Source organism: Camelina sativa, chromosome 12, assembly GCF_030686135.1.
Source record: "Camelina sativa cultivar CO46 ecotype springtype chromosome 12, ASM3068613v1".
Lineage (NCBI taxonomy): Eukaryota > Viridiplantae > Streptophyta > Magnoliopsida > Brassicales > Brassicaceae > Camelina > Camelina sativa.
Window position 1 is genome coordinate 19,865,523 of NC_141891.1, and position 19,905 is coordinate 19,885,427.

Below are 19,905 nucleotides of genomic sequence, written 5' to 3' on the forward strand. Positions count from 1 at the left end.
CCTCTTCATCGCCCTGATTCCACGGTCACACTTTGCCTTTACCTGCACCACAAACACATATTGCAATGCATGAGTATTTAATAAACACTCAGTAAGGCAATCCTCCCATCTACTAGGCTATACACACAAGCAATAGAGACATCTCTAACCATCAACCAACAATCATCAATCAACAATCAACAATCAACAAGCCAAACAACACATAAACAAGCAGATTAGAGAAATCTCCAGCTTAGATAAGCCATGGTCCTGCACTTACCTTAACAAGTGATTCACACAAACTAAATACAACCAAATGAGAGGCTTTCCAATATCCAAGAACAACCATACTTGTTCCTACAACCAATCACAACAACAAACAAATATTGAAAACAAACTGCCAGAAAAACAGAAAAGAACAACCTCATAAGTGAAACCACGAAATCAAAACTAACCGTGAACTTTCTAATCCCTCCGGTGAAAAGCAAGGTATATACGTCCAGAAGCTTCTCACAAAATTTCAGCACGATCAGATTATAGATGAAACCGCAATCGTCCCTGTAACACCCACTGGTCTCAATCCGCGAATGAGAAGAAACGCCCCACAAAACTGCCAATATCTCCTTTCAAAACGATTTGACCAGTCGAATCCTCCATCCCCCAAACCCTGAAAGTTCTGTTTCTCTCTTAACACTAAGGAAAAAGCTTGATCTCCTTCTCTTTCTCCTTTGCACCAAATAACCAACACTTAACTGTCTTTCTCTCCCTCTCTCAGATGAAAATTTCGACCAAAGCACAAAAGCATGAGAGGAGGCGTGAGTTGAGAAAGAGATTAGGGGTTTTTAGTTTAATTAGATTAAACCAGGATTTAATTAAACCAAAATTAATTAAAATCCACTCTTTTGGTTTACTCAACATAACCCAAACTCTATTCCCGGAACACGGATGTTACACTTTTTCCTTTTTTCAGTTGAAAATAGGTAAGATTAATATGTTGATCTAAAAAAAATATTAATATATGCGTCTTTTTTTCTAATACTGTATTTGAAAATTTATTGTAGTAATTTTAGATTTTTTTATTTAATTTCTATTTTCATCTTTGAATAATTTTCGATTCATATATTACTGTGCTTATAATTTTCTATTGTTTCTTTAATTATGCCAAATTATTTTTTTCCTAATTCTCAACCTTGATTGGTTGGTCATAAATCCTAGGTTTAAAAGAATTGATTTGGTCACACATGTCACCAAAATGTACTTATTTTTCGGTCAAGGGTCCTCAGAGAACTTCATGATGGGTGACCTTTCTGGAAGTGATTGTCAGAACTGTACGAGTGAGGACGAAACACATGAAAAGATTATTTGTTGATTTGTAGGGTTGGTAGCCAAGTTTTTAAAGTCTCACAGACGTAACAAACCGGCAATCAAATATGTATGGGTCTACGGGCCAGAAATGGATGTAGGGCCTACTTAGGAAGGTGGGCCCATGGATTGAGAGTGGACATGGGCTCACTAAGCAAAGTGACGGTTGAGGCGTTACAGAGACAGAGGCTACATCATATTGTGTCAAAGACACTTCCACGAATACATTGGAAAATTTAACATTAGTTACTATCAAAAGATTTTGTGACGTTAGAAAAAGGATTTTATTTTTTTTGGTTGTCGGAGCAACTATTTTTAGATAGCAAAAAGGCGTGAACATTTTCTCTCTACACAGGAGGAGGGCATAGCCGAGGTTCTCTCTATGCTAAAGAAGGTTGGACACAAGGTTATCTCCCCAGGAGAGGAAGGTGGAGGAGGTTGGACACAATGTTATCTCTCCAAGGGAGGAAGGCGGAGCCAAGGTTTCCAGGCTTTCTTCTTAAAGCTTGGAAACCTCTTTTTGAAAAACTTCTTCTTCAAATCATCAAACTTGTTACGAGGAGCCATCGTATTCAGCGAGAAAAATCAAAAAGTAAACTTTCGATCGTATGAGAACTTTTTTTTATTTTTTGTTTCGAACAAATATATGGAATGTCGAAACTTCTCTAGGTTTTGTATTTTACTTATGTTACATATAAATTTGTTTCGACCTTGATTTTTATCCGATATATATAGACATATAGTGAGAACGTTTAACTACATTACGAACTTATCTAAGTCTAATTCATGTGCAAATTATTTCACAAAATTTACCTTTGAATTAATATGTTTTTTTGAATAGTAATCTTAAATACTTATTTTTTTCCGTAACCGGTTTATGGAATAGTGGAATTTGTTCCTTACTTGCTAGCATGGGAAATATTACTAGGCCATGGCTCACTTGGTTAAGTCTTTCTTTCTGATATTACCCAATCTAATAACATTTTACCTAAATTGTTGTTCTTCTATACACTACTAGTATTTCATCCCGTATGCAATATAAATTTGTTTAATTGTTGCCCATTTGAATAGGGGAAAAAATAGTAATCTTAAATACTTATTTTCTTTTCTATTTTATATGATCATTTATTTGAAATAAACAATTTTCGATTTGGTATGATTTCGATTGGAAAAAAGTAAAATGGATTTTATGTGTGAGAGGGTTTCCAACGATACTAAAATTCGACACTAAATTCCAAATAAGCTTTAATTTATTTTAAACATGTTAGTTAATTGGATGATGTTCAATATATGTGCAATAAGATGGTATATTCAAAAATATTTTTTCTCTTTTCTCTGTCTGCGATAACCGACGCTTGCAGACAACTTCTCACCGGCAAGCTTTTTCCCAAGTGTTTCCTGGCCGGCGTCGACCTCGTTGACGCCAGTCGGTGATTTCCCTTTGTTTCTAGTTTCATTTCTCTATTTCAATTTACAAATCCCTAATAAATTGGCCAATGATCTCTGCAATTTCATTGGTTTTCTTATTTCAAATCTTCGTTATTTTCCTTTCCTTTGGGATGAGATTCGTTCTGACCAGAATCCAGCGAATTTTCCGGTGGTGTGTCGATGCCTATCCGCTGAATGTGTGTTTAAGCGGTTTCCCTTGTTCTTTGTATGAAATTGTTCTTCATCCCCATTGTCGGTTTTGCTTCGGCATGAATTTATTTTTGGGAGATGACTTTCAATTTCGAATCTGGGATCCTGGAAAACCAATTGGTAGATTAGATGATGGTAACAATAAGACTCACTCAGATCTTATTGTTAAACATCTTCTCTACCTCTGTTCATCGGTTATGGGGTTTCTACAATCACTCCTAAAGGTGATGGAATTTTTTGATGTTGATGGTTTTTTTATGCTGGTTCTCCAAATCCTTTGCTCCGCTAATTGGTCAATTTGGATATGATGATGCTTTATTTGGATCCAAAGATACATTGCGGTTAATCTATGATGAATTATGGTTGATGTGGTTGAGTCTTTTCACCTCGTCAAGATGGATTCATGGGATTGCTCAAATCCAAGAAAATTTCTTCCTGTTCATGTGCTTGGTGTGTCCGCTGGTGATTTATCATGATGTATTGTGGAACATTATTTCAATTACGATTTGGCGGTTTTGGGTTTCGAAGTCATCTACAAGAACCATTCATTTACTGCCATCAAAAAATATCAACAAAGGAATCGAGATTATGAAGCTATCATGGGTGATATTTACAACCAAATTAACACCATCGCCTAACGCGGGAGATGGAACTGTTTGTGTGGTTAGCGATGTAACTGATGGATCGCAACCCTTTGATTTTCATAAAAAGTTTTGGTGCTACACAAGAGAAAAGATAGCCCAACAAGAAGATCAGACGACGAAGACGATGAAGGAAAATAATAGATTGCATAATCTGTTAGCGTGTAAGGCTTATCTACATCAGAAAACAACGTATTTTTTCACTTTCTCGTATCTTTTGTTATACTTAATTTTTGATTGTATGGTATGCGGAGCTTCACTTTGTACGCTCATTGATACATTTATATTCTCGATTTCAAATTAATGAAGAATGAAGGTGTTTAAAAAAAAAAGATGGTATATTCTTAGTTTATTTATAAAGCTTTTGATTAACCATAATATCTTCTTAAACCCTGGAAATCTCTGTTTGAAAAAGTTCTTCTTCTCCTTCATCAGAGAACTTACGAGGAGCCATGGTCATCGTATTCAGAGAAAAAAAAAAGGTAAGTTTCGATCGTAAGAGAAGGCATGAATTATATGGTACTGTAATAAAATATATAGAGAGACGCTCTCTCTAAATCCCACAACAACGATACTATACCGCGTACAAGATCTTTTTCTAAGATCTCGTATTTTCCTTTTTTTTGTTTCTAACTTTTTTTGTTTAGTTTTATTATAATTAATTGAATTCCAAGGGTGTAATTATGATGTGAAAAGGGATTAATTTTTTTCTTCAGTTTACTGTTAAAAATTATTATATACAATATGTAAGCTAATTTCTATTTTTCTGGTTTTATGGTGAATGCTAACCGTAACCGGTTAATGGAATAGTGGAATTTGTTCTTTAGACCATCTCCAATGATTTTCCCTATTTTTTCTTCTATAATAGAGGATCTCTATAATAGAGATTAGTTTTACTCAAATGGTTTTCCCTATTTATTCCTCTATAAAAGAATATTCTAAATAGATACTATTTTTATTTTGCAATTAACACTTTTAATTTATAAAAATTACAAACTAACCCATTTTACTTTAAATTTTGTAACACTTTTATAAAATTATCTTTTGCAAATGGTAGTCTCAATATTTTAGAATAAATATTTATACTAAAATTTATATTATTAGTTCTTAAAAATACTTATTTTATTTATTTTGGTCATAAATAAAAGAAGTTAAAGATTAAGAGGACTATTTTGTAAATAAAATAGTTCACCTCTATCTATAAAGGAAAAAATAGTGTTTCCTCTATAAATCTATATAATAATAGCAATCTGAATAAATGCAAAGAACAGTCGCATCTTTTCATCGTGATTTTTCACTAAAAAAAATTCAGCATTGGAGATGCCCTTACTTGTGAGCATGAAAATATTACTAGGCCATGGCCCACTTGGTGTTGTCTTTCTTTCTAATATTACCCAATGTAATAATGTTTTACCTAAATTGTTGTTCTTCTATACACTACTAGTATTTCATCCCGTATGCAATATAAATTTGTTTAATTGTTGCCCATTTGTATTTTACTTATGTTACATATAAATTTGTTTCGACCTCGATCTTTATCCGATATATATAGTGAGAATGGTTTAACTACATTACTAACTTATCTAAGCCTAATTCATGTGCGAATTATTTCACAAAAATTTTGTTGCTTTGCAGATCATTTATTGCTGAGTTTCATTCTTCTATTTATCACGGTAATTACAGTTTCTCTATTTCATTTTGACTGTGAAATTGATTGATGCTTTTGGGAGTAATTTTAGTTATGTAATTGACATTTTTCCAGTTCCTAAAGCTCATGGGATAATTATGTATTCACATTTATATGAGAGCCATAACGTCAACACACATTTGTAAAAATAAAGATGCAGCCAATATAGAAAAGAACTTCTTTTCTTATTAAGAATCACTTAAACAATCTTACAAGATATGTTTAATCAGATTTACACACAGTCAACACGACTTGCCACTGACCAATTCTTAATCTAACCAAAATCCCTAAGAACCCTAAAAGCTTTCTCGCTTAGTTCTCTAAAATTCTTCTTGAACGGCCAAACAACATGTTTGTCCAATAATACAATATATAGGAAACCTCCTATGACCTACTTTCCTATTAAAGGATAAGTTCAAATCTTCTTAATAGATATGATAATAACTTGCTCTTTAATCAAAGAGTCTCTAAAAACACAGCCACGTCACTCAATCTTCGTTACGGTTTCTAGGTGTGAACCTCTTTTCCAGAGTCCTACAGACCAACCTTGTAGCAACCAAAGTCTTCATGCTTTCATTCTCCCCCTTTTTATCTGAATGTGACAACTCAAGCTCCAGATGTGAATAGTACTCGAATCTTCCAAAACCATAAACCCCATCCATATTCAATTATAACATCACCAATATCATCATCTCATCATACTCCCCCTGCGTGAGTGCACATTCATATAAAAACAAGGATGAAGACATATATGCAGGGAGACAAAACAAGCTTCCTATCATGCCTTGAACCAAAAATAATCCTCAAGAGCTTTTATAATGTTCTTAGGTTCAACCTTTGAAACAAAACAATGTTGCAGCACTCCTTGAGAATTCAGCTCAACATGACGAATGGTTTGCTCAACAAATGCAACTGCAGCAGACTGATTCTTATGACCTTGCAACTGTTTAGGTGTAGCTAAGACTCCTGATGATTCATCATTCCAATCATTACTATTGGATCTGGTCGATTCAGTTGTGAGTTTTTCTTGTACAGGTGGTTCTGCAACATGCTTCTGTAGAACCTCAGGTTCAACTCCAGGGATTATCTTTGAGAGATTGCAGCATAGGTTGATTTCCTCAGACTCTTTGCAACATTGATCATACTTTTTCTCATCATTCTCGAAATTTTTATTGTACAAATTCTTTTTAGCTACCCAGACTCTAGAAAAATGAAACGGATCAATAAAACACTTTCTTGCCATCCAAAGCTCCTTGATCTTGTTCTTAAACTTGTAACAGAAAGATCTCACATGACCATTTTTACCACAATGAAAGCATTCATAAATCCTTCGTCCTCGCTTGGATTTAGTCCAACCTTTTCGTTCACAAGAAGATATATGTTGATGTCGTGTGTTCATGATTGGTGCTACAGGGGCTTCCTGTTGAACCACTTTTTCCAGAAAACATCCTAATCTTCATTATTTACATTGCTCTTAACGAAGCTTACTGATTTATCACGAGACAACAGCTCAACAGCCTCCTTTTTGTGATAACCCAGACCTTGATGCTGAGATCCTACAATTCCCATAGATAGTATCTCATCAAGCTTCTTGCCACCATTATTCAACATCCTAATCTTCTTGTGATTCTCATTCAGCTCTCTTTCTAGGCTTGTTGCTTTTTCTTTTTCTAAACCATACATCTCATGTAAGTTCTTCAATTTCCTCTCAAACAGCTCCTTTTCAGTAGGAGGAAGTTCATCACCGATAAAAAATTCAGGCTTCCTTTCTTCCAGCATGTTAACTTTGGCTTCTAGTTTAAGCTTTTCCTTGATAAGTAACAGCTTTTCATTACACAGCTGAACCCAATTGTCATACAAAACACAGTAGCTTTCTTTTGTAATTGATTCTTCCTCATCATCATTGGAACTTTCATCAGCTATATCATCACCTTTAGCACTGTATGCAAAAAGATTCAACATTCCTCCTTCTTCTTCATCCCCATCACTCTCTGATTCTGAATCACTAAAGCTAACATATGCCTTATTATTTCCTTTCACCATGTTTGGGCATTCAAATTTTAAATGTCCAATCCCTTTACATTCAAAGCACTTCATCTCCTTGCGCTTAACCATTGGACACTCAAGTTTATAATGACCAAAACCACCACATTCAAGACATTGAATCTCTTTTCTCCGATCAGTTTTTTCTTTCTAAGATATATTTTGCCTAGAACAAGACCTCTCTGTAGCACTTTGATTCCAGTGAGCTAACCCTCGTCCATGTCCTTTTTCAACACGTTTGAGGGCTTTTCCAAAGTTTCTTGCCATCAAGGACATGTTATCTTTTATCTCTTGCAACTGATCACTCCTATCATCTGCCTTGAAAGCAATTCCTTTATCATGAATTCTCAGTTCTTCAGCAACTTCCATCTCCTCTGATTTTAACATACCAATGAGATCCTCAAACTTCAAGTTGTCTGTGTTGCCTGATACCCTCATAACTGCTTTATGAGCTGCATACTTAGAACACTACAAGAAAACAGGGATTTTATGACTACAAATGACGACTATATTTGTAGTCACCATTTTTGGTGACTACGTAACGACTAAGAGCCAACAATTTTACGACTACAAATATTTGGTCGTATATTAGTCGTTTTTTTGCGACTATATATAGTAGTCAGTATTTTAGTCGTAATTTAGCGACTATTTAATGACTATATCGCATATCGGAACAAATAGTCGCTAAATAGTCACCAATTTAGCAACTAATATACGATTCATGGTAAAAGTCGCCAGTTTAGCGACTAATATGCGACTCATAGTAACAGTCGCTAAAAAGTCGCATATTAGTCACTATTTAAGAAAATTAAATTTTCAAAATTTAACTTCAAACTCTTAACTAAACTCTAAAACTTATATCTTAAACTCTAATCTTAAACTTTCAATTCTTAATTTTAGAAATTAACTCATAAACCGTAAAACCAAAACTTAACCATAATAATATATGTACATAAAACCAAGCTCTTAATACTTATAAGAAAGTCTAATTAATATAATACATCCAAAAAATGAGATCTAACATTGATAAAAAAGATTATAGTTTTCCAAAACTTTTTTTTTTATCAAAACTTTATCCTAAATCTTCAACCTATACCCCAAACCCTATACATTAAATCCTAAACCTTCTTTAAACTTTTATAATTCTTATATAGAAATTAAAGCATAAACCATTCAACCAAGATATAACCATTATATATGTATAAAAGCAATGTGCAAAACTATTTATTATTTACATATAATTCAATCTATCCAGAACTATTTACTTATAATTTATTTGATATAGTCATTTTAAAACCTAAAACAAATCATATTTTAAATTTAAATCAAATATAATATTCTTCTAAATCTAAAACCCAATTCCCAAATTCTGACGTATGAATTTAAAACTGCAAAATATATGAAATTATAAAGTTTTGATGCAATTAATTATTCTTTAAATAATGAAGCGTTTTCATTGGATGATATGTAAACACAAGGATTAACCCTATCAACCGTTGATTGATTTAATCCAACGGACCAAATATCTTCCTTCTTTTTCTCCCCTTCTCTCTGTCATTTCCTTCTCCTTGGCCGATGAGACTTTCTCTTCTTCTCGTCTCCTTTTTTTCTTTTTTTCTGTGTGGCGATTCTCTTTTGTCTCCTCCGCCAGTTGCTTCAATCAATTCCATCTTCATTTGTGTTGTTGTTTTCATCCTCTCAAGTTGTTAGATCGGGTACCAGAGCACTCTCTCGCGGATCTCAGATCTTAGATCTCAACCCCATCGTGTCATCGATACAAGGTAGATTTGCTTCCTTCTTCTTATTATTCTTCTCAATTTTGGATCTATAAATTGAAGTCATAGTCATAATTCTTCTCTACGGCGGTGGTGGTTCACTCTCCTCTAAAGCTCGTTGTCTCCCCATAATTATGGCGCTGCTTACCCTTCGCGGTAAGTTCAATCGTTCTTTCTTAGAGATTTTGGATTCAATTGAACCCAGTTTCTATGTGTATCTACAATCGAATTGGATTAGGGTTAGCCATTGATGATTATGTTGTCTCCTTGTATTTTTTTTTTCAGTGATGTTATCAAGGGAACAAAACTATCTAGGACGAGCTGAGTGTGTTCTAGGATTATATGAAAGAGGTTCAATGTTAGGGTGAAGAGTTCGATCTTAATCGACCTACTGATAGATTTGTGTGTATTTCTCAAGCTCTTGAGGATATTCGACAGGGCAAGGTTTGTGATATATAGTAGTGATGGTGTTAGCTTTTGATGTCTTTGAAGGAGAGTATCTTATTTTTTTTAGGCTTTGCAGATCGTAATTGTTATAGATGATGAGGACAGAAAAACGATTGAGATTTGATAATGGTGGCATCGTTGGTAACACCTGAAGCTATGGGCTTTTGTGGTTAAGCATAAGACTGGAATCGTGTGTGTGAGCATGAAAAGTGAAGCTGAGATTTCAAAAGTACAAATCAAGCTGAGATTCAAGATGCCGAGAAGGATGTGGTATGTTAAGGTCATTTCAATCGGCACAAAAGGCTTCAAAGATGGAATACAAGGCAATCGAGACTTGAGTGTGTGCTTCAAGCCATTAATTATGTATAGTTGTTCATCTACTCTTTTTATTTAAGAGTATGATGAATTCTTATTTTGAATTATGTTTATAATTTTATTTTGTAATACAGTTTTTTTCTTAAATCACGATTTTATAATAATAAATATATTATTTTATTTTTTAGTATCAATTTACTCCAAACAAATATTATTCATAATTTAAATATATTTAAAAGTCATTTCTAAAATATAAATATTGTTATTAAAATAATATATATATAATTTGTATAAATGATGTATAAATACGATGATAGTTGTTAAATAGTCGTCAATTAGTCACTAAATTTGACGACTACATTACGACTACTTGTAAACTAATTATGTTCATATTTTATTAATCGTAACATTGTCATTAAATAGTCGTAAATATTTACGACTATATTACGACTACGTTTACGACTACGTGTTTTAGTCGTAATTTAGTTGCTATTTACCGACTATTTTACGACTAAAATTTCTTACCGACTAACGATTTACGACAACACTGTTTAGTCGTAAAATAGTCGTTTTATCTGATTTAGCGACTATTTAACGACTATAAGTGCAGTCGTAAATTGCATGTTTTCTTGTAGTGGAAGGTAGACATCTAATTAATTTCTTAACCAGCTTGGTATTCTTATAAATCTTACCAAGATTCTTTGCTTCATTAGCAATAGCACTCAATTTTGCACTAAATTGTGAAATTGACTCTTCTGGATCCATCCTTAAGACTTCAAATTGAGATGCAAGTTGGTCTAATCTTGTTCTTTTGACACTTGAGTTTCCTTCATGAGTCTTCTGCAGAATGTCCCAAGCTTCTTTAGCTGATTCACAACCTTGAACAAGCTTAAAGTCATCATCATCAATAGCACCAAAGATGGCGTTAAGAGCCCTTGCATTATACTTAGAACGGTTTTTCTCATCGATTGTCCAACGTGCCTTTGGCTTGGTGATCCTAACTCCTGCTTCAGTTTTTTCATAAGGAGGTTCCCAACCTTCTTCAACAGCCGTCCATGCGTCTTCTCCTAGATTACGAATCAACTGAATCATACGCACCTTCCAACTCCCATAACCTTGTTCTTCCAAGATCACAGCCCTTTGAAGCATCATCAACTCATTACCCGACTGCATCATTATCTCAAGATCTCAACCTGTAGCGAGTATAGAGCTCTCGTCGGTTGACCGCTCTGATACCAATTGTAAAAACAAAGATGCAGCCAATATAGAAAAGAACTTCTTTTCTTATTAAGAATCACTTAAACAATCTTACAAGACATGTTTAATCAGATTTACACACAGTCAACACGACTTGCCACTGACCAATTCTTAATCTAACCAAAATCCCTAAGAACCCTAAAAGCTTTCTCGCTTAGTTCTCTAAAATTCTTCTTGAACGGCCAAACAACATGTTTGTCCAATAATACAATATATAGGAAACCTCCTATGACCTACTTTCCTATTAAAGGATAAGTTCAAATCTTCTTAATAGATATGATAATAACTTGCTCTTTAATCAAAGAGTCTCTAAAAACACAGCCACGTCACTCAATCTTCGTTACGGTTTCTAGGTGTGAACCTCTTTTCCAGAGTCCTACAGACCAACCTTGTAGCAACCAAAGTCTTCATGCTTTCAACATTTGCTTCGATCTACTATGGTAAAAAAAGTATCAGATTCATCATTGGGTGTGAAACCACTGATCTTTTTTTTTTTTTTTGTTCCATGTCTACATGATTTTGTGTTGTTTCTTCTTGTGTTTCTCATATTGTAGAGTCTTTGCCGTTTAAGAATGATAAAAGATTTGTTGCAACGCAAGTTAAGGCTCCACCTCAACTACAGAAAACGGTTTGTTAAGTTGCTCAACATCTATGATGTTTTAGTTCAGTTGTCTAAAAGATGTGAATGATGTAATTCACCAAACTGATGTAATTTTCTTGTTTTGTTTTCTTGCACCATAAATATTTTCTTGATTGTTGGGTGTGCTAGTATACTTAATGTCCCCTGATTTTGGATTTTTCTTCATCTGCTTGATTTGGTTAGAGTAGTTTTTGCACATTGAACAAGGTGAACATTAGGATAGTGTGGCAAATCTAAAAAGATTGTTTTACCTGTGTTATTGTTTTCCTGCAATGGAAGAATGCTTCCAAGTTAGAGCTCTCTGTTTTTTTTTTTTGGTATGTAAACTACTGTTGTGTGATGATTTTCTTTGTCATTTTAAGTTTTGAATTTGAGGAGCTGTTTGTTTGTTGTTCTCAATTCTGGCAAGGGGGTCCTTATGTTCATACATTGTTTTCTTGTTTGCAGGTATGTTAAAGATAGTACGGGTTGAGTTAGAATATGGCTGAGGAGCAGATAGTGTCTGCGTTTTACTTGGTTGATACTTTGTTACCGTGATGAAATAAAAATCACTAGCTGATGATGGAGGGGAACCACGATAACTCGTTTACTCGACAGGGAGACCATTGATCAAACGGTCAGGGAGAATCAAAGGAGCTGACATTGGGATGGCGGTTGGGATTGCGTTTTATTCTGTTTTTCTTCTCACTATTTTCTTGTTAATTTCCTATTTTTATAAAATTCTAAAAATACGAACACCATTTTAATTATCACCCTTGGAAGAGATAATTTTAATTAGTACTAGATTTTAACCTATTATTTTTATTATAAATTTTATTTTATGTTGTATCTATTTGTTAAATATTGGATGTTTTGTAAGTAGAAGAATAACTAAATTTTATGGTTGTTGTGCGGCTAAATATTTACATTATTTTTTTAACCCGCAATATACTTCATGACTATTTGTTTATTATATTTAGTATGTTTTGTTTAGTGTTTGAGATTCTATTTTGATTTTTAATTATTATAACAAAAAATTAGGGATCTAAATACATAATCAGTAATTTATACGCTATGATTAAGTCACAGTTTTCCTAATGATTTAATTATTTTACTTAATCTTAGTTAAATCAACTTGATTTTATGTCAAATATTCTAATATTAGTAGTGTTGATAAATAATTAAATGAAGAATTAACCCGTGTTAATACAAATTTAATAATATTTTATTAAGAACAATTCTTGGGTTCACTCCTAAGGTGAACCCATTTGTTCACTTTTCTTTATTTTATCCAATGATAATCTGATATGTCATAATACATTTAAGAACCTATTCATTCACCTTCTTATAAAATAAGAAAACAAAATCTGTAAAATTAAAAACTTAAACCGCTTATTTATATAATCAAACCGATATATAATTTCATTTTAATTGTAAAATCTAAACCCTAACCATCTCATTTGTAAATCCAAACCGACATATAATTTCATTCTAATTATAAAATCTAAACCCTAACCATCTCAATTGTAAACCCAAACCGACATATAATTTCGTTCCAATTATAAAATCTAAATCCTAACGATCTCATTTGTAAACACAAACCGACATATAGTTTCGTTTTAATTGTAAAATCTAAACGCTAACCACTTCATTTGTAAACCCAAACCGACATATAATTTTGTTTTAATTGTAAAATCTAAACCCCAACCACTTCATTTGTAAACCCAAACCGACATATAATTTTGTTTGAATTGTAAAATCTAAAGCTTAATCACCTTATTTATAAACCCAAACCGATACATCATTTCATTCTAATTGTAAAATCTAAACCAAGCCAATATTTAACTTTCCTTAAAAAAAATTATACAGAATTTGTTTCATTAATCTGTTTTGCTTTTTAATTTAATTTTGATTTATTTTTTTAAATAAAATAATGTATAGTAGATTCTGATTGGTTAAAAAGAAAGAAGTGAACAAGAAGGTTCATCATAGGAGTGAACCTAAATATTTTTCTTTTATTAATTCCAACATGTCATCTGTATAACCCATCTACTATATAACCACATTATATAGTATTTTATACTTTTATAATTTTACATATTCGTAATAGTTAAATTTTTTATTAAGTTTATATATGTGAATTATAATATTTAAATAAATGTTAATCGAAGTTTTTCTTACGTTAATAATCAAAGCACACCGGTTTTAAGAAACAAAATGATAATCAAATTGTTGTTTTCTTTGTTTGCGAAAGATTCAGATATAAAACATCTCAAAACACAACAGAATGTGTAGTTAAATATATGAGAGTTTTTATTTCCATATTGATTGCTGTTATTTTTTAGTTGGAATGAACTGTAAATTATTTAGAAAACAAAATCTGGAGTAATGTTAGTTTTGGAAATTTTTTAGGGGTTAATGTTGTAAATAACTTTTTAAATAAACAAAACTTAAAGGGCATAACATAAAGTATACTTCAAAAATGTTAATTTAGATTCTAAAAATTCTTATTTTTTAAAAATACACAATATATTACTAAACAAATATAAGAGTACATTAAAATTATATGTTCCCGGTGGACTTGTTCTAACTAAATTCGAAATCTCAACCACTAAACCTCAAAACGCAGCGTATTATGCATTTATTAATTGCTATCACGTTTTCGTGAGTTAAACGCAGCGTTTAGTGAGTCCATCGACATGAATTTTGGTAATCCCGCCCAAAAGTTTTGAAATTGAAACTCTATAATTTTTGTCGGCTTGTGGACTTGTGGTAGCTAGTATTCCTCCATTTATCGTTATGTGCTTTTTCTTTTTTTGTTTTTCTTCAGAATCAAAAGATTTTTTTTTTTTCTCTTTCTCCAAAACATTTGATTTCAAAAACCTTTACCCTAAGATTTTTTGCCGATGTCAGCTTCATTAAATCGCCGCCGGCTAAAAGATATAAACACCGGCGCCGGAGATAATACATCTTCCGGTAAAAAACCATCGAGGTCTGTAACTCCACTTCCGATCTCAAACAAGAATCCTAGTCCCGCACTTCAGAAATCACTGTCCAGCAAAAAAAATCCGAATCCGAAGCTTAGTCATCACCGGTCATTTGGATCGAATCAGAAGCCAGTGCTTATTCCTGTTCCGCGGATCGATAAGTCCGCCGTGAGAGGTGAGGGTCGGGTTACGCGATCCACGACGTCTTCTGGTTTGCGAGGTAGGAGCTCGAGCCCATCTGATTTGATTAGGGTTTTCTCTGATTTGAGAAAGAGAAATGAGTCTAGGGTCATTGGGGGAAAGGGTGAATCGGATCAGGAGGATAAGAAATCTGGGTTCAAACAGGGTGAGAGTGAGGATAAGGTTGGTGTTGTAATCTGTGATTCAACTAGGGTTTGTGAAGAGACTAGTGTTCCAGTGAAATCAATCAAATTTGAAGATTCTAGCTTGGCCAGAAACTCTATTTCTGATGCTTTGCTTGGTTCTGGAGAAAAATCTGCTGTTAAAGTTGAAAAGATTGTGAAAGGTACTACTACTAGTGTATGTTTAAGAAGGAAGTCTTTGGATCATGTTGGCAAGGCAATGGAGATGTCAAAAGAGATTAGAGGGAATGAAGGAAGTAGCAGCAATAGCTCTAGTAAATACCCGAGTAAGCTGCATGAGAAGCTTGCTTTTCTTGAAGGAAAGGTTAAGAAAATTGCATCAAATATCAAGAAGACTAAGGATATGCTGGATTTGAACAACCCGAGTTCATCTAAGGTTATTATCTCTGATATACATCAGAAGATCACAGGGATTGAAAAGTCTATGAGCCGTGTTATTGATGGTCCAGAGAAGAACAAAACTACTCAGCTGACGAAACCGAAAGCCTCGATTAAAGGATTAAATAAAGATGAGCTGGAAGACAGACTCTTTCCTCACCAGAGGTTGCTTAGGAACAGAACTCATTCCAAAACATCTTCACATGTTTCAACAGGCCATGATTCTGTTGAGCCCAACAAGGCAGTAAATGTTGAAGAAAACCCCTCAGCTCCTGTTGAGGAGAATGCGATAGCTCTTGAGTTCTTGGCCTCACTTGACAAGGAAAAAGTCACATCTATGAGTGACCAAAATGCACTAGAAAATCTGGAAGTGCAGGAAATGGATTCAGAGGAACCGTCGAAGGAAAATGATGCTTCAAAAGGCGGCAATCTGACTTCCAACTTAACTGAAATCCTCAGAGCAAAGGAAGCCCTTGAGGAAATTGATGATGAAGACAATATGGAGATGGAGCTGGAAGAGATAGATGATCGATGCATGCATCAACTCAATAACATTGGGTCCAAAACTTCTACAGGAGGATGGTTTGTATCAGAGGGCGAGGCAGTTATACTTGCTCATGATGATGGCTCATGTTCTTATTATGATGTCGCTAACTCTGAGGTACTACGCGTTTATGTTTTCAACAAATTATCTTCATTTATGGAACACCTGTCCTGCTTGACAAGTATGTAGTACCACCATTGATTCTAATATCTTGAACTATGCTTGTGTGGTAACATTGATTTTAATATCTCATATTCACCACAACATACACATTTCTTAAGTTTCTAGAAGATGTCTAGGATAGCTTTTTCTTGATTTAGATTGATGTGTTTTTCATCTTATACTTGCAGAAGTACTTAGTAACTAAAGCTTTATTTTGTGATATATATTGTATGCAGAGTTTATGGTTAATGATTGTAATTCTCTACAAATCTGAGTGGTTTTCTATGAAGTGACTGGAGTTTGTACACTGTATATGCATTGTTATCTTTGATTTTCACATTAACGACGGGAATTTTTTTTTTTCAGGTGAAAGCTTTGTACAGTCCTCCAGATGGTATCTCACCAAACACTTGGAGAGATTGCTGGGTAGTTCGTGCACCGGGGGCAGATGGCTGCTCAGGCAGATATGTCATAGCTGCTTCTGCTGGGAATACCTTAGAGTCTGGCTTTTGTTCATGGGATTTCTACACGAAAGACATTAAAGCATTTCACATCGAGGATGGATCTTCAAGAGTTTCAAGAACAGCTCTTGCTCCCCTATCCAATAACAGATCACATGGTAGGAACACTCCGGCTTGTGCAGTTGTACCAGAAACTCAACAATGGTGGTACAGACCATGTGGTCCTCTTATAGCCTCAACTGCTAGTTTCCAAAGCGTAGTTAAGGTTTTTGACATACGAGATGGGGACCAAATCATGAGATGGGGGCTGCAGAATCCTGTGTCAGGTTTAGATTATTCGAGTCCTTTACAATGGAGGAATCGAGGAAAACTTGTTATAGCAGAAACTGCAGCAATTTCTGTTTGGGATGTCAATTCCCTTCACCCTGAAGCACAGCACACCATTTCCTATTCAGGGCAAAAAATCTCAGCTATTCATATCAACAACACAGATGCTGAAGTTGGAGGTGGTGTTCGTCAAAGGTAAAAATAATTAGTTTACCATTTTAGATTTTTCCTATCTCCTTGCTTTGGCCTCATAAATTGATCATAATGTGGATACTTTAGTTTCTCATTCATTTACTTATTTGGCTGTCTTCACTTGAAATGCAGAGTAAGTTCCTTGGATGCTGAAGGCAACGATGGAGTTTTCTGCACTAGTGATTCAATCAACATTTTGGATTTTCGCAACCCATCTGGCATTGGTGCTAAAATCCCCAAAGTCGGTGTTAATGCTCAATGTGTATCATCTCGAGGAGATTCAGTATTTCTAGGATGCACCAATCAGAAATCAACTGTTAAGAAACACATGGCTTCTTCATCTCAAGTTCAGCAATTCTCCATAAGGAAACAGCGTCTCGTGAGCACATACAGTCTGCCAGACTCTAACTCTCACCCGCAACACTCTGCAATAACTCAAGTATGGGGAAATTCAAATTTTGTCATGGCTACTTCTGGTATGGGACTTTTCGTGTTTGATACTGCAAAAGAGGAGACATTGCAACAGCCTTTAACAAGTGACTATGGAAGCCTTCAAACTGTAAGAGAGAATATCGGACCAAACGATATGTATTGCCCTTCATTCGATTACTCAGGTTGTCGTGTGCTCCTCATCTCGAGAGATCGCCCGGCTTTATGGAGATACCTCTTATAGGTAAAAGCAATAAACTTTTGAATAAAGTGTTGAATACAACTTGTGTCAGATGTTTATAGTTGAATTTTGTTTTTCAGGTAATTTTTCAGATGAGTAAATCAAAGCTAAGATGGTGTGTTCCCACGATCAGTTGATTCTTCAAAACTGAGCCTATTTAGGCAAGTGTTAGCACAGCTGGTGCTGCTTTTCTTGTGTTGTGTTTTTACTTTTGATCTCTGTTACTAACTATGATGGTTTTCTGAATTTTCCTTTCATGGGGTTTGGTTTATTTGACTTCAGTCTGTACATACATCTGGTGTTTTTATCAATTTCAGAGGTTTCTTCCCTAATTTCTCTATATAAAAAATAGCTAAATCATCCCTATTTACGATATCAGTTTTTCAACTTGTGAACTCGTGTATAACAAAATGAACCATGATGAGATCTTTACCTGTAATGTTTAGGCACTGCAACTTCTTCAGACCATACCCATATTAATATTATAAGACTTTACATTCTATGCCTAGTGTCTAGTCATCACCAAACGAATATATTCCTAATTTATTTCTCTCTCCGTTCATTATTAGTCTTCTTCTTCAATCTTCTATTGAATCTTGTGGTGGTCATGTCCGATCTTGCGAAAGACGCATGGCGGAAGTATCTGATTCAGCTTCAAGCTTACCCTTTACGAACCAAGGTTTTACTATTCTAGATAATAACACTCAATTGATCTCAAATCTTCAGATGATCATGTTGTGTAATGAAACTTTCAGGCAATCACTGCTGGGGTTTTGGCTGGGTGCAGTGATGCTATAGCTCAGAAGATCTCTGGAGTTAAACAGATTCAGTTCCGGAGATTGTTTCTCCTTATGGTTCATTTTTGCTTTATCTTCGTTTTTTATGTATGTATGTTTGTTGTGTCTGATAAATGTGATTTTTGTGATGATCTCTTCTGTGTAGTTGTACGGGTTAGCTTATGGAGGACCATTTGGTCACTTCTTTCACAAATTGATGGATGCCATTTTCAAAGGGAAGAAGGGTAATTCAACTGTCGCCAAAAAGGTTTTGCCTTCCGAACCATAACAATCATCTTCTTGAATACTTTTTTTTGATTGGTTTTAGAAGAAGTCAAATACTTGTTCTCTCAATTTTGTTTGAATGGGATATGTATAACTTGTTTCAGTTATATTTGAATTTGCTTAGATCAGATTGGATATTTGAAGTTATACAGATACTAGTTCGAGATATTGTTGGAGCATGATCTCTCTTTCTGTTTCTGATGATCAATATTATATCTGTAAAGATCTCTTATAGTTTATGAATCTTGAGGAACCAATATTATGAACTAACCAAAACTGTGTTGAAGCAGGTTTTGTTGGAACAACTTACATCCTCTCCGTGGAACAATTTTTTTTTCATGGCTTACTATGGTTTAGTAGTTGAAGGTAAGGATCATTTGAAACTGATATTTTTTGGTTTTCTCTTTTAGTGATTTATGATTTAGAGTTAAGATCCTATGTCCTGCAATGTGTTCCAGGGAGGCCATGGAAGCTAGTCAAGCAAAAAGTTGGGAAAGATTTCCCTACAATCCAATTAACAGCATGGAAGGTATAAGAGTAAACATATAAACACACTTAATTTTAGAAGGCTTTTGACAAGAGTTCAATTTGGATAGTTCTGATTTCTGAAACTTTGTTGTATATGAACAGTTCTGGCCAGTTGTGGGATGGGTTAATTATCAGTATGTGCCTTTGCAATTTCGTGTCTTGTTCAGCAGCTTCGTTGCCTCTTGCTGGTAAAAGCTTTAACCTTTCTTTCTCATATCGATATTCAAAAGGTTTTTGGTAACATCTTCTTCTTCTCTTGATACATTTCAGGAGCATTTTTCTGAACCTTAAAGCCCGATCTCCGGCGATCAAGAACGCCTAGAGAACTCTATGTGGAAGAATCAAGAATGAATCTCAATTTTTCTTTAAATGTACAAAAACTCCAAGAATTGAATCTCAAGTTAAAACTTAGAGATGCAGTGATTGTTGAATTCATCAAGGTCACTGTC

General features: G+C 34.2%; 3 protein-coding genes and 1 long non-coding RNA gene across 6 annotated transcripts in view; 3 read left to right on the plus strand and 1 right to left on the minus strand.

Annotated features, from left to right (window-relative positions):
- Positions 1-8,946: 8,946 nt before the first annotated feature.
- Positions 8,947-10,069, plus strand: LOC109128125 (uncharacterized). 2 transcript variants are annotated; one of them, XR_015575620.1, is made up of 4 exons: positions 8,947-9,131; positions 9,240-9,281; positions 9,411-9,569; positions 9,640-10,069. It is a non-coding gene; the product is annotated as an uncharacterized LOC109128125 (long non-coding RNA). The 2 variants fall into 2 exon arrangements; XR_015575621.1 differs by lacking the exons at positions 8,947-9,131; positions 9,240-9,281 and having other exon boundaries at positions 9,430-9,569; positions 9,649-10,069.
- Positions 10,070-10,478: 409 nt separating this feature from the next.
- LOC147930779 (uncharacterized) lies at positions 10,479-11,063 on the minus strand. Its single transcript, XM_087477029.1, has one exon. The coding sequence runs from the start codon at positions 11,061-11,063 to the stop codon at positions 10,479-10,481; it is 585 nt and encodes a 194-aa protein (XP_087333155.1).
- A 3,461-nt stretch (positions 11,064-14,524) lies between these two features.
- LOC104732223 (KIN14B-interacting protein At4g14310-like) lies at positions 14,525-18,199 on the plus strand. The gene is made up of 4 exons (XM_010451762.3): positions 14,525-16,172; positions 16,584-17,200; positions 17,330-17,870; positions 17,948-18,199. The coding sequence occupies exons 1-3, from the start codon at positions 14,670-14,672 to the stop codon at positions 17,868-17,870; spliced, it is 2,661 nt and encodes an 886-aa protein (XP_010450064.2). The 5' UTR covers positions 14,525-14,669; the 3' UTR covers positions 17,948-18,199.
- Positions 18,200-18,341: 142 nt separating this feature from the next.
- LOC104732224 (peroxisomal membrane protein PMP22-like) overlaps positions 18,342-19,905 on the plus strand; it is a 1,579-nt gene continuing 15 nt past the window's right edge. The window contains exons 1-7 of one of the 2 annotated variants that reach the window (XM_010451763.3): positions 18,342-18,546; positions 18,623-18,721; positions 18,810-18,911; positions 19,219-19,294; positions 19,387-19,457; positions 19,559-19,644; positions 19,727-19,905. The exon at positions 19,727-19,905 is cut by the window's right edge and continues 15 nt beyond it. In XM_010451763.3, coding sequence (XP_010450065.1) covers positions 18,475-18,546; positions 18,623-18,721; positions 18,810-18,911; positions 19,219-19,294; positions 19,387-19,457; positions 19,559-19,644; positions 19,727-19,778 — 558 coding nt within the window. In that variant the 5' untranslated portion in view covers positions 18,342-18,474 and the 3' untranslated portion in view covers positions 19,779-19,905. The remainder of the gene's footprint in view (positions 18,547-18,622; positions 18,722-18,809; positions 18,912-19,218; positions 19,295-19,386; positions 19,458-19,558; positions 19,645-19,726) is intronic. The other variant, XM_087478177.1, reaches the window with a different exon arrangement.